The sequence below is a fragment of the Colletotrichum gloeosporioides genome (genome assembly GCF_011800055.1).
Source record: "Colletotrichum gloeosporioides strain Lc1 chromosome Unknown consensus_15, whole genome shotgun sequence".
Classification (NCBI taxonomy): domain Eukaryota; kingdom Fungi; phylum Ascomycota; class Sordariomycetes; order Glomerellales; family Glomerellaceae; genus Colletotrichum; species Colletotrichum gloeosporioides.
This window is the reverse complement of record NW_025544660.1, coordinates 332141-346519: the sequence shown is the minus strand read 5'-3', so window position 1 is coordinate 346519 and position 14379 is coordinate 332141. Positions and strand designations below refer to the sequence as shown.

The 14379-nt window shown below is 49.3% G+C and overlaps 5 protein-coding genes across 5 annotated transcripts; 4 read left to right on the top strand and 1 right to left on the bottom strand.

Moving 5' to 3' along the window:
• Positions 1-2117: 2117 nt before the first annotated feature.
• Positions 2118-2513, bottom strand: GCG54_00005335 (Vegetative incompatibility protein HET-E-1; the record flags this gene model as incomplete). The annotated part of the gene is made up of 2 exons (XM_045405360.1): positions 2118-2313; positions 2377-2513. The coding sequence occupies 2 exons, from the start codon at positions 2511-2513 to the stop codon at positions 2118-2120; spliced, it is 333 nt and encodes a 110-aa protein (XP_045268951.1).
• A 2025-nt stretch (positions 2514-4538) lies between these two features.
• GCG54_00005334 (uncharacterized protein) lies at positions 4539-5111 on the top strand (the record flags this gene model as incomplete). Its single annotated transcript, XM_045405359.1, has 2 exons — positions 4539-4885; positions 4949-5111. 2 exons carry the CDS (start codon positions 4539-4541, stop codon positions 5109-5111), a joined length of 510 nt encoding a protein of 169 aa, XP_045268950.1.
• Positions 5112-6053: 942 nt separating this feature from the next.
• On the top strand, positions 6054-6888 carry GCG54_00005333 (putative endo-1 4-beta-xylanase A; the record flags this gene model as incomplete). Its single annotated transcript, XM_045405358.1, has 2 exons — positions 6054-6421; positions 6489-6888. 2 exons carry the CDS (start codon positions 6054-6056, stop codon positions 6886-6888), a joined length of 768 nt encoding a protein of 255 aa, XP_045268949.1.
• A 2504-nt stretch (positions 6889-9392) lies between these two features.
• On the top strand, positions 9393-11281 carry GCG54_00005332 (Cytochrome P450 monooygenase 1; the record flags this gene model as incomplete). Its single annotated transcript, XM_045405357.1, has 6 exons — positions 9393-9788; positions 9809-9959; positions 10011-10079; positions 10137-10739; positions 10792-11030; positions 11084-11281. 6 exons carry the CDS (start codon positions 9393-9395, stop codon positions 11279-11281), a joined length of 1656 nt encoding a protein of 551 aa, XP_045268948.1.
• A 1129-nt stretch (positions 11282-12410) lies between these two features.
• Positions 12411-13538, top strand: GCG54_00005331 (Quinone oxidoreductase-like protein 2-like; the record flags this gene model as incomplete). Its single annotated transcript, XM_045405356.1, has 2 exons — positions 12411-13011; positions 13066-13538. 2 exons carry the CDS (start codon positions 12411-12413, stop codon positions 13536-13538), a joined length of 1074 nt encoding a protein of 357 aa, XP_045268947.1.
• Between the last annotated feature and the right edge of the window lie 841 nt (positions 13539-14379).

Sequence of the window (14379 nt, the reverse complement as noted above, 5' to 3'; positions counted from 1 at the left end):
TATTACTACTAAATATAAGTAACTTATATAAGCTAGTTAATAGGTTTAATAAGACTAGTAATTAAAAGAGGAGTAGTTACTTTTATAGCCTTCTTTCTACTAATATATATATAAGAGGTCTTTCTAGCTACCTATTTAATAATTATACGCTTAATACTTAGCTAAAACTTCTAGAATAAGTCTATAATATTATAAGAGAGAGCTTTTATAGTAGCTTTAATAGCTCTTTTTAGTAAATACCTATAAATAAAGTAAATAAGATCTTAATCTTAATACCTTAGGAGTTCCCTTATAGTAACTTTATAGTATAAGTTTTTAATATAATTAAAGAGAGCTATAATACTAATAATATCTATCTTAGAGAGGGGGGGCTTATCCTTAATCGCTTAAAGCTTTTTATTAAGGTCCTAATAAAAGCTTTCGTCTATAATACTATACTAGTTAATAAGGGTAGCTTTAGTAGCTTCCTAATTATTAAGGTCCTTAATTAGTAATTTAATACCTTACTTTAAGTCCTTAAGATTATAGAGGTAGATTTTTATTAGCTTATCCTTATTAATCTAATAGGCTTTATAGGATTAAGAATTATAAGTTTTAATAAAATCTATAATATTATTACCTATAAATATAGAAGTGTTCTTATTTAGGAAGGGATTTATTATAATTAGTATAAAATATTAAAGGTATAACTTTATTAGTTATTTAATAATTCTTATTAGCTAGTCTATAAAAATAAGATAAGTGTTACTAATAAGAACTATAAGTTACTATTAAACTCTATAGGTATTATTACTTAAAGTATAGTAGGGATTAATACTAAAGGCTTATTCTTTACCTTTATTAGCTCTAATATAGAAGTAAGTACTATTAGTAGTATAGTTAACTTTAGTGAGGTTAATATTAGTAACTTAAACTTATAAACTAGAGGAGCTATTAAGTAAGCTATCTTTAGAAGCTAAAGTTACTTTAGCTTAATTTTAGATATTCCTAAATACTTTAGTTTAGATATTAAATATATTAATAGACTTACCTCTAATAGTGAAGTTATAAGGAGTTAAGATATCTTTATATAATATTTCCCTAGTTATTTTAAGCTATATCTTAGTTATAGTAGTTATTAATAATTAAGATAGTAAATATATAAGTTATTATTTTTAAGTAGTTAAAAGTATTAATCTTTCTAATCTTAAGTATTATTATTACTTTTTTTAAAAATATAATAAAGGAAAAGGAGATAAGAGAAAAGAGTATAACTAAGTAAGTAAGTATTATACTTCTACCCCTATTAGTTTTAAGCTTAATTAACTATACTATTTTAGGTCTCTATAGTTAACTTTATATTCCTTCTTCTAAACTTCTACTAGTTAATCTATTAGGAGTTATATAAACTACTAATAGCTTTATAGTAGATTTATTCTATTCTTCTATAGTAAACTTATTAATTCTTAGAAGCTATTTTATCTAAATATCATAAGGCTTTATATTCTTATTAGTTTAAAAGGTCTATTAAGTAGATTTAGTTTAGCTTTAATAGCTTATAATATTAAAAAGTAATAAGAGTAAAAATAAATAAAAATCTAATATTCTCTACTATATAAGCTATAATACTTTTAGGATCTTTTTTAAAATCTTTTTATATCCCTATATTCCTATTAGTAGAGTTATACTTAGCTATTATACTTCTCTACTTATTATAAATTAGGTCTATAAATAACTACTTAACTCCTATTAATATATTATATTTCTTAGTATTATATAGCTAGTAATAATAGTTATAGTTGATATATATTATATTAATCTATTTACTTAATATAAGAGTAGGCTCTTCTCTAATACCTCCTATAGGTGTCTAAAAGAAGAAAGAATCTACTTCTAAGTACTATTAAAATAGTTATAAGCCTAATAGCTAAAAGCTATATAATATAGTAGTATATATATACCTAAAGGCGTATAAAACTACTATAGCTATATAATTTACTAATCTAAAACAAAAAGAATAAGATTAAAAGCTTAAAAATCTACTGAAAAATAAGTAAATTCTACCTCTAATCTATAAGGATTAATAATAATATCTGAGTTAACTTCTCGCCTCTTAAAGGAGGCTAGTAATCTAACCTCTAAACGCTAAAAACGCTGAAAAATCCAGTAGGCCCACTAAACCCCATTCCAATAGAATTGATGGCTTTGGAGAGTTCGGCAGATGAGGACTTATCGATGCAGCAGGTATCAATCCAGATGTAATCGTATCTATCAGAAAGCGCTCGTTTGGCTGCTTGTTCAACCTTTAGAAACCCCCTCTTTGTCTTCACCTGGCTGGAAAATTGGTATCCGTTCTTTGCCTTGAGAAAATTCCCCATTGCCTTGATTTGACTGTAGATCTGGTCCAATTGAGGATTGAGATCTTGGTAGGTGATCTCTTCCTCTCCCCAAGTATGTGACAATATGGCGTAAGGCGGTATGGCGTCGTTGTTGAACTCAAGAACCCGAAGGGTTCTCGCATCAAGCAAGCGCATCCTATGATATTGCTGATGAGAGCAGCCTGAGCGTCAAACACACGTTTCCAGTAGGTCGGGCTAGTATATTCCTCGAACGCTGCTCAACGCCACTGGAAGTGAATTGAAAGACGTTGATAGGTAGTCTCTGCAAAGGAGAAACAAGAGGGTCAATGTGCTTGCGGGCGGTGTCGATGGTTGTAGCACTATCCACACATGTGGTTGCAGATGGTGACAGTTTGACATGCTCTTGCGAAGCGGAAGCATGAGCTACTCGTCGTGTTCTGCGAAACCAAAACCCCGCTACCGCGTCGCTTAAATGCAGGCAAGTCACTCGTCATCCTGCAAATTGCAGATAGCGCTTCTGGCAGCTAGCGTGGTCAGCCTGCAAGCCCGTCAGCACTCGATACGTGCGATTGGCTCTTGCAATCTGCATGCTAAGATTATCGTTGCGTAGCAAATCAAGATCGAGCATTATCTGTTGCCTGATCTTACCCACTTTCATCTCGGCCTGCTTGCTTTTTCTGGTCCTGGTTTGGGTCGCACCTTTCATCGTTAACTTTAGTACTTGAGGATAGATCTTCAAAATTCAATCTCCGGCGTGAGTCGTGAGCTGCAAGCGCAGCAACTTGGGTACAATCTCCCGAATATGTCAGGAGATTCTAATTAGCCGTATTTCGAACAGGCACATCAAAAGATAGCCTCGTTTCAAGCCCAGTGCCGAATCGGCCCACGTCGGAAAGCTCATGTTTAGCATTAGTCCAAATGAGCCGAATAGACTTTGAAACTAGCATTCAGGACTCACCTTGTCCCCTTTCTGGGTGTACGCAACACGCAAATGGACTGAAGTTTGGGCCAATACCATCGGATAGTTTCGGTTTGCCCTATTAAGGTGAGGAACCGCAATGAAGAGGGCCCCAACGCCTTGGAACATCGCAAAGCACCAGTCCGTATCGAATCTAACAACAGTCAGAGAGTGTTAGTAATGAGAACGGGCTCTGTAATAAAATGCACTGAACCAATTCGCATTTCAATAGGACCTGGAATTGGAAAAGGGGCCCTGTTCCCAGTTTCTTCGTTGCGGGTAAGGATGCGAGCGTCATGATGTGAGGCACTAAGTGGCCAAGGTGGAGGAAACCATACACCTGCAAAACCTTACGCATATCACACCATCGCTCGCCTTGACCATTATGATTGCGTGATTCAATAATCAGTCATACTAATAACTTCATGTCCAAGCAGTCTTTGCAAAGCCCTGTCACCGACCAAAGGTTTCACAGTGAAACATACTGTCGCTGATACTGACTTGAGACCTGGTGCGTCACCGCTTTTGGAAAGTACTTGTACATCTTGGTTGGATTTTTCGTATGATCTCCACGTTGTGTTCTCATTCTAAGACAAGGCTTTTCATCAACCTGAGTGATGTGGTATGTGTGCTATTCCACGAAGCCGTAAGCCTTCTCTTACGTCTGCACACTAGCCGTGCATGAATATTTCCCAGCATAAGTGAAAGACCTATATGCCTATAATCCTCTCCTTTCAGACATCGAGTGGTCGACCACGGTCAATTTCATGGAAGAAGGGGGAGATAATCAAGATGTTCGTAGAAGCTACTTGGTTTACATGTGTATTAGTCCAATGAGTGTGCCTCCCGGGGTATACGCTCCATCCGACGGCTGTAAGCGACAATAACTCTCAGTGCAACGAGTTCACCATCGTCGTAATGTTGGACAAGGGGCAATTTGGGACTTAAGAAGTAGGCTGTAAACTGCGTTTTGGACTTGCATGTGTTACTTGGGATGGACCTTAGCAACCCCAATGGTAAGCGAGCTCAAACAACAAGAACCAAGTATTCAAATATAAATAGACCAATAAAAACTGCCTCAAATACCCCTCTTTTACAGGTGTTCATCTTCATTCAACATAAGACTGAAGACACTGCAACCTTTGATTCTCCCCTGAAACCTATTGATCAACAGAGGGATGCACCGGCGTAAAATAATACACACACACACACACACCTATTGATCAACTCTCCACCTCAACATGCACACCACGTTCTTTCTGCTGCCAGGAGCCACTGTTGCTCTCGTAATGGGAGCCTCGATCACGATGCCCCGTAACGACGGTTACAAGATTGATGACTTGGGCAACGGCATTTTCACTGCATTTTTCAGTGAGGGCGGTCTCGTTAATGTCACTCGAATTGACGACATTAAACCTCCTGTCGCCACCGAAATCTTGCCTCGAATTGGGCCAACCCGCCGAGACATTCCAATCACCAGGTTCGGTTGCTACCGTGAATCCGTAAACCACGGCGACTGGGAGAATGTCAGAGCCAACTTCAAGAACTTTTGCGACGGCGGAGCTGTCATTCCTGGCGGCGGTCTTCGGTATGCCGTAAGTGGCAAGCAAGTCGCGTTTGCATGCTCCTGGGGAGGGAACAACCCATGTAGTGGGGGCGAGTTCGACGAATTCCTTGATTACATCAATAAACATTGCGGGGGCTGGTATGGAGGCTGGGTGGACATGGACAGTTGGGCGAAGCAATATGGTATGCAGCAGAAGGGCGAGGCGATTTGCGGCAAGGCTGATCGCGTTCAATGGCGAAAGCTGTAAGCACTCATGTTTGGTGTAGCCTTCCAATGTGGGAAGGCAGACTTCTGACGGTATGTCTCATTTCGTAAATTCACTTTAAGCTATGGGCCTCCAGGTGTGTGCATTCAACATCAATTCCACCCGGCGACGTTCCACAACCAATGTCAGCATTTGTGTCACCGAGGTTATCACGTCACTGATTCCGCGGAGAAGTCTGTAAAGTCCGGCTGCCACACGTGATCAATCGTCCTGTGAAAAGATTGCTCTACTCAAGACTGCCGCCGAGCATCGCGAGCTCCTCGCATCCCTTGTGGCCACATGCCATCTCCACAAACGATCCCCGTTAATCTCTAAGAAACTAAAGAGGATACCAGTTGTCGGCTTTCTTGTGTGCAATGAGGAGAAAATAGCATTGGAAGGAGCCGTGTTAGGTTTCGTCGTGCTGTAGATTAACCAGCTAGGCAAACAAGAGTTTGGAGCTAGAAGCTTTCGCGAGGTTCACATTAGCCAGGACATTGTCAATTATCCGACTCTCTTCTTTTGGCTCAGATGTCCCTAGTGAGCGGTCACATATAGGATTGGAATTGGGGATGAAAAGAACCGCAAGCCCGAAGCGAAAGCTTGATTTGATAACAAGCGCCACACCACGATCAAACAGAACAGGGGTATCGGAACTTTTCCGGTATTTGCATAGTCCATGGGCCCAACGGTCCGGATTACTGATTTGGCCATCATTCGTCTAATTGGCACATTGCAACGTGCGATGGCGCAAAGTACCCTGTCACGGCGGTTGAAGCTTTAGCTCCGTTGTCGTGTCAGTTGGAGTCACGGAATCCGAGGTACGAACAGACTGCATGATCTATATAAGAACCCTTTTGCATACTGTTGACCCGATGTTGACAGCACACTCAGCAATCACTTTCCCATTCACTCTCTTCTTCACACACTCGTTTGTTCGCCGTCATGAAGCTCTTCAACCTCGCCTTCTTGACTCTCGCCGCCGGCGGCGCCTTGGCCGCCCCTGCCGCGTCGGCAGAGCAGGTCGCCCCCGTGGGCGTACGCGCCCGTTCCCCCGAGTTCTTCCAGGCTATCCACGACATGATCAACTCGACCGCTGAGGAGAATGGATTCAGCATCGAGAAGCGTGGCACTACGATTCTTACCTCAAGCAAGGACGGCGTCAACGCCGGAGGCTTCTACTACTCGGTCTACAGCCCCAACGGCGCCACTGTCAAGTACACCAGCGACGATAACAGCGGCGCGTGGGGACTGGACTGGACTTGCAAGGCCGAGTTCTTGGCCGGAAAGGGTTACAGGTCTACCACCCCTCGGTAAGTGCTTGGAAACTGGAATGTTCGCCGGTACTTTCTTCAAATGGCTGATCATGATGTCCCACAGTTCTCTCATGTACTCCGGTTCCTTCAAGGCCAGCGGCGACTGGACCTTGGCAGCATACGGCTGGACAACCAACCCCGTGACCGAGTGGTACGTCGTCGACGCCCACGGCTCCGGCACCCCTGGCAACGGCAAGCCGGTTGGCACGGTCACCAGCGACAGCGGCACATACGATGTTTACGACTTGTACTACTCCAACGTCCCTGAGATCTACGGCGCCACCTCGTTCCATCAGTACTGGTCTGTCCGCCGTGCTCAGCGCACCACCGGTGGTACGATCAATGTCGCGAAGCACTTCAGTGGCTGGAAGTCTCTAGGCCTTAAGCCTGGAGCTCCTGTGTTCCAGATGCTCACCCTTGAGGGCTTTTCTGGAAGTGGCTCTCTGTCTTTCAAGACTAGTTAAAGAGCTTGATCATTAAAGCTCTTGCTGAGCGAATGCTGTTCACGAGTCTGAAGTCTCCTTGATGAGCACTGCGTGTCACTGAGAGGCGTGTTCGTGTTCACGTGACATAACCACATTTACTTCCTTTCACTTCGCACCGTGTTTATCGCGGGTATTTATTCAAGAAATCCGTACATAAATCAATCAGACGTTTTTCCCTTTGGATTTTCTATCGCGCATACTATCTGTTGGACGCGCTGTTGACTCTGTTGAGGCTAGGCCCGGTATCAGCTGAATTCGAACGATTTGTTTCTTTCTCATTAGTTGTCACTCAATACCATCCCCGGCGCTAATCAGATGTTAGAAGGCGAGTTCCAGAGTTTCTTCCAACAGGGCAGTGATTTCTCATACGCCATGTTCTGTTCGTCAAAGCGATTGCCTGCCAAGGGCTACAACTTTGGAGCAGCAAACCTTACTTCTGTGTCGTTCCATTTTCCTCCTATCCACTCTATAGCAATATGTACGCGTACATAGAGTGTACTGCATAGTACATACACCTACCTTGGGAAACTTCTGGCAATTCTCCAAAAAGAGCCTCGAAGCATCACATCATTGGCCGAAGCTGTATCGGCCCTGACCAGGCACGGGACACCACCACCTTTGTCGCATTCGGTATGGAGGGCAGAACATCCTCGGTCGATTAGGTCATTGCTGGGGGTCCCGGACTGTCTTTCGCCCAGTGAGCTATGAATATCCCATCAACGGCGATAACCCCCCAAACTCAGCTGAAGTCGTCTCGGGAAGCATATCTAAACTCTTAGCAAAGCCGTTGCACCTAACCCACGTGCGAGCAGAAACGCTACCGACCGGCAGCCGGAGGATACGTATCTCCTCGCACTGTGAGCGTGTTCATATGTCGAGATCAGCCTCGCAAACTCAAACCAACGTCCCGTCCCGTCTGGCTTGGTCTCACTCTATTGGAAAAGGCCTCTCCATTCCAGGTCTGAAGATGGACCGACTGGAGAGGGAAAACATTTCCTGTTTTTCATCTTACCTCTCGCTAATTGGTGCAGAAGGTCATGCATGTTTCAGCCACCGACCGTTTCTTTCTGTGTTCCGCCAATGAAACAGGACGAACAAATCATGTTTCACATAGACGTTGGAACGGTTGTTCGATGCCGAAAAGAAGGAAAAGACGAAAGAGATGTTTACCTGAGGGCTTCTGATACAGAGATCATCAGCATCATTCCAGACAACGTCGTTCCTTGTCATTTGTGTGCACCCTCCAAGCTGCCTTGCCATGACTCGGCCGTTTGCTCCTCCGTTACTCAGCCCCCCGACAACGTGCCACGCCACTTTTACATCCTCCAGCTGAGCGAGGAAAACGAACGGTGTTAGTGCAGGTCGCGGAAGCGCAATGTCGAGGTGTGTTACGGGTCTGGTCTCTCCCCGTGACTGTGGAAAAGAACAGTCGATAGTTTGAATGAAATCTCAGGTTGTTCTCGTGCCCTGCTGGAAATTCCGCAAAGTTATATCTTGGCACCTAAAATGGACTTCAGTCAATCATCGGCGGCGGACGCCCGGCCGTGTGGGTTCTCCGCACGTCTCCGGAAGTGACTCCGGACTCCTCCCAACACATCTCCGTGACGTCCGTGGCGCGACCCAAATCCTGCAGCCGCTCGACCCCCCACGAAGGTTTTCCCCTTACAGCACAATCATTCTCGCTGCTGCGGCGAAGCACTGCTGCACTGGGGGAGGGGATCAGTCTGTTTTCCTTCCGAAGGGCCTCGAATAAGCAACCCGTTCCTCCTTCTGGGCGCCTCTGTCAGGTCGCGCCCCCCGTGCCCTGCGCACCATCATCCACTCGCCCACCCACACACCCATCCCTGCAACGGCTCTTCCCAACTTTCCGTCGTGCATCTCTCTCGCATTCACTCACACAGTTGCTGCTGCTGCTGCTGCTGCCTTTCCTCTCACGATCGGCGCTGAGATCGTCCGAGGATGCGGTCCATGCGCCGAGACAGCACAAACGACAGGACCTTGGCGGACTGTGCGGCTGCGTCTTCCTTGAAACCAAACACCGTCCATCCAGCTGTCAACGCCCAGCAGGCCGCACGCCGGTCCCAGTAGCAGAGAGTGACAGAGTGACGGACACAGAGAGAGACTGCGGAAAGGGCTCTGTCTGTCTGTCTGTCTGTCTGCTAGCCCCCAAGAAGCTCTCGAGCTCATTTTTGCGTCGATTGGTGTTTCGCCGACATTGCCAAGATGCGTCCGTCCAGGTCTGCCCGTTCCGACGCGCTGTCCACCTCGGGCTTCCCTTTTCTTCGAGCTTCCCCATCGTTTGTTTTCTCTTGACCGTTGGCGTCTTTTTGTTTCCAACTTCTGTTCTAGACCAAAATAGTCGTGCCTCTATTTTTCTTTCCTTTGAGTGTGTTTGTACCTTTTCTCTTCCTTACTCTCCCTTGCAGAGGGAAGCTCATCCACACCACCAAGATTCGACAGGCGAGACCATCCTGATCGGAATCATGGCTACCGCCAACGAATCTCTCTACTCCCAGTCATGGGGTCCCCTCGACACCCTCCAGGCCATCCCGGGCCCGCTAGAGAAGCCGGTGCCGTACTTCATCACAGCATTCCTGCTCTTCATCTTCTACTTCTCCGTCCAGCAGGAGAAGCCGTCGATCGCGTCAAATGCGCCGATGCTGGCACCGAAGCCCAGGTGGGATTTCACAGGGTTGAAGGTCAAATATGATTTCGCCGTCTTCGGCCGCGCCGTCATGATTTGGAGGGCGAGGCAGAAGCCCGACGAGCCGTACCAGGTCAACACCGAGACTGGCGAGCTGACGATCCTGCCGCCGATTCCGTACGCCAACGAGATTCGCAACCACGACGACCTCAGCTTCGACCGTGTGCTTGACAAGGTAGGTTCTCTTTGGGCCAGAAGTGGGGAAGTCTGGGGGAAAATGGGAATGCTCACATGTTGGTGCAGAACTTCCACGCTTACCTCCCCGGTTTCGAGCCGTTGAGGGAGAAGAACCCGTACAAGCCGGCGCTGAAGCACGTCATCCGAACAAGACTCACCCAGTTTCTCGGTAAGACAGACATCTCACGTCCGCAAAGAACGACGCTAACTTTGAGACCAGCCAAGTTGACGGTCCCGATGACTGATGAGACAACAAAGGCCCTCAACGACATCGTCGGCGATGACCAAGGTACGTCGTAACACGTTTTGAGGCACGAGGTTCACACAGTCCTGACTCCAAAAACAGAATGGAAGCCCCTCGTGGTCAAGCAGAACATGGTCAAGATCGTCGCCCGCGTCTCGACCCGCATCTTCGGCGGCGAGGAGCTCGCCCGCAACGACAAGTGGCTCAAGATCACCTCCGAGTACGCGCGCACCGCCTTCTTCGCCTCCGAACTGCTGCGCATCTTCCCCAAGTCCATCCGCTTTGTCGTTCACCAGCTCAACCCCTTCAGCTGGAAGCTGCAGGGTCAGATGAACGACGCGCGCCGCATCATCAACCCCATCGTGGCGAAGCGCCGCCAGGCGAAGAAGGCCGCCGAGGACGCTGGCGAGGACGAGCCCGAGTACAACGACTGCCTCGAGTGGTGCGAGGAGGCGTCCGAGGAGCCCATTGCCGACCCTGCCGTCCCGATGCTTGGGCTGTCGTTTGCTGCTATTCACACCACCGCCGATGTCGTTACGCAGTCCATGATTGACCTTGCCCGTAACCCCGAGTACTTTGACGTTCTCCGCAAGGAGATCGGCGATGTGATCCGCACCGATGGATGGAATAAGATGGGCTTGTACAAGATGAAGGTTCTTGATTCGTTCCTCAAGGAGGTCCAGCGCATCAACCCCATCAGCATGGGTTAGTTCATCCCCGTCTCTTTGCCATAGTTCTCACGCTAACGTCCGCTCAGCCGCCATGCATCGCGAAGCCACCAAGCCCGTCACCCTCTCCAACGGCCTCGAGCTCCCCGTCGGCGCGCGCATCACCGTCAGCTGCCAGCAAATGTGGAGTTCGCAAGTCTACCCGGACCCCCAGCGCTTCGACGCCTACCGCTACCTCCGCCTGCGCGAGAGGCTCGGAGCCGGCAACGACGGCGCCGCCCACTTCGTGTCCACGTCGCCCGAGCATCTCGGCTTCGGTCACGGCCAGGTAAGCCGCTTCTCCAGTTACTCCTCTCGTATCACATGGCTAACATACATCAGCACGCTTGCCCCGGCCGCTTTTTCGCCGCGAACGAGATCAAGATCATCCTCTGCCACCTCATCATGAAGTACGACTGGCGCCTGACAGGCGGCGACTACAAGCCGAAAACGACCACCTTTGGCCTGACCAACGAGACCGACGCCAAGGCGACGGTCGAGATCCGGCGGAGGGAGATTGACGTGAGCCCCAAGGCGTAAACGGAAACGCTGTGAAAACGGGCAGCGAGTGAGAGTGGCTCTGTGCGCGGCGGCGGTAAGATGACTGATGCAAACACTCGGACATATGGCATTTTTTGTGAGAAATTGTTTGCAGCATCGGGGGAGGGGGTTGGGAGATGCATGTTCATGTTGTTTCTGGCGGGAAGGGGGCGATGTGTAATCTGGAAAGGTCGGACGATGGTCATAGCAATGAGCCACTCAGATTGGAGCTCGTCGGCGTTCAATAGATTCATTATTATTTTTTGTTTGCAGACACAACTTGGCCATATTCGATCTGAAATGAGCTTAGAACACGGCTGCGTTTCGAGACGAGTCTTTTTGAAATCCAGCCTTCCACTTGCGACAAAAAAGGTCTCCATCATGTTGCGATATGATGCGTCAGACATGTGCTTGATCAAGCTTTGTTAAGGGCACATGCTTCGTCTGATCCACGGGCCGCGATTACTAGACACCACGTTGCGTCGCAGGTCACGTACTGGCCCTGCTTCACCGGCGGTTGTGGTCAATCCCGCGCACGGGAAATATCTTCAAGGAGCTCTGACAGATGAAGAAGCGTTGCGGCCTTCTGTGCAGAGAAGCATGCTCGGGTGGCGATGATGTAGAGCGTTGGCTGGCTTTGGCCCGTTGGCCCGTTTTCGCTCATCCAACGACGACGTTATTTGTAATGAACAGGAAACGATGGTCCAATAGTTGATCGGACACAAACGTCTTGGTCTGGGCTCTCTGCCAGCAAATCGGAGGACATCAATTGCGTGTTTCTGATGAGACTTGGCGCATGGTAATGAACGCTCGTCAACGTAGCTGGTCGGCGTGAGGAAACAGGTACCGTAAACATCACATCATGTTTCGGTGAATAAACCCGGAACGCCGAAGATGCCCGGCGCAATTGACTCGGTGCCGCCCCCGGCTTCAAGAAACACATCGAACATCGCCGGGGTCCCCGCCCGGTCCACACCGCAGTCCACCAGCCAGCGGAGACAAGCCGGATCTGATTTCTAATACGTGCGTCATAAATCCAGACCGGCGACAACGATTTCTCACGAAGACTGTTCATCACAAGCGTACATTTCACGACACTCACACACGTCTCACATCACCAGCAAACAAGATGGCTCCTACCGAAGTCCAGCGCTGGCAAACCCGCCAAGATGGCCTCGCCAACCTCTTCCGCGCAACAGCCCCCATCCCCTCCCCGGGGCCCAATGAGGTGCTCGTGAAGATCAACGCCGTCTCCTTCAACTACCGCGACACCGAGGTCGCCATGGGCCTCTACAGCCACCACAAGACAATCAACCCCGAAGCCACGGAGCCCCTCGTGCCGGCGTCCGACATGTGCGGCTCCATCGCCGCCGTGGGCCCGGACGTGAGCGCCTGGGCCGTCGGCGACCGCGTCGTGTCCATCTTCAACCAGACGCACCTCAAGGGCCAGATCAAGGCCGCGGACATGAAGTCCGGGCTGGGGTTCCCGCTCGAGGGCGTGCTGCAGACGTACCGCGTGTTCCCCGCGACGGGGCTGGTGCGCGCGCCGAAGCACTTGAGCGACGAGGAGGCGGCCTGTCTGCCGATTGCGGCGGTGACGGCGTGGATGGCTATTAACCAGTTCCGACCGCTGGGGCAGCCGGGAGGTGAGGGGGAGGTTGTGGTGTGTCAGGGAACCGGGGGCGTTGCTATCTCCGGGCTGCAGATTGCCAAGGCGGCCGGGGCGAAAGGTATGTTTGGAATGTCATGAGATGGTGAGAAGAGACTGATTTTGATGATTCAAGTCCTCATCACGTCCTCCTCGGACGCGAAGCTCGAAAAGGCCAAGGCCCTCGGCGCGGACTACACGGTCAACTACCGCACGCAGCCCAACTGGGACGAGACAGTCAACTCCGTCACCAACGGCGAGGGCGCGGACATCATCCTCGAGACGGGCGGGGCCAAGACGCTGCGGCGGTCGTTCGAGGCGATCGGGTTCGGCGGAACGATTGCGTGCATCGGGTACCTCTCGGGCAAGGTGGACGAGGAGGAGGACCGGACCAACGTCAACCTGCTGGCGCTGCGCAAGACGGTGACGCTCAAGGGCCTGATCAACGGCCCGCGCGAGCGGTTCGAGGAGATGGTGACGTTCTACGAGGACAAGGGCATCAAGCCGGTTGTCGACCGCGTGTTTGCGTTTGGGGAGGCGGACGAGGCGTTGCGGTATCTGTACAGCGGCGGCCACTTTGGCAAGGTCGTGGTCAAGGTGCAGGAGTAGGCCTGACTGTATGTCGCGTTAATGAATCAGAACCGTGGTTGATGAGGTTGATTAGTCGATGTGAAATATGATTACAGATTGTGAAGATGGCGAGACTGTCATGCCACTGGGACCAAGCCGAGGCATGTCCGGGGTCCTCGGACGATGAAAGGTTCCCCGCACAATGAAGAAACGCCAAAAGACATGGGGAAATTTGGGGGAGAACAGGGACCCTGAGCTGACTCGATGCAGCAAGGAAGAACACCTTTGCCCCCTGCAGCTCGCCGTTTTTAGCTGCGTTTTGCCAGATTCCGGATGCCAGAGCTTCTTCTTTTTGTTCGGCCGACCGAGAGCTGCCATCAAGAGCTTCTTCTTCGTCGTCCTCATCATCCACCATCTTCCCACCATCTTCACAAGCACATCACCCGTCAGATGCAACAACAGGGAACCACCCCTCGTTCTTCTCGTGTTGATAAACGCCATCTCTCCACGTCGTAGATAACAGCAAGAGAGGAATAAACTCCCCGAGCTCCCCACGCGACGGAACTTACGGCGTCGCAGATCGGCCTTCCGCGGACCTCCCTCCCCCTGCGCCTCGTACCTCATCTCACCTTTCTCACCTTTCTCGCCTCTCCTCGCCGCCCGCGACGCCAAGCGCCCGGATCCTGCAAAAGCAGCCAGACGCCAGTCTCGCTCTCTGCACTTCCTTTCTGGTCAATTCGTCTCCTCTTCCCCGCACTCTCTCCAACACATCATCCATCCCACCACAACCTCCACCAAAAAGCACCATCGCGGCACAGCGTCATTCGGTGCTGACAGCTCAATCCAGCTCGACGGCCGAAGAGAGCCAAGACCCGTCAGA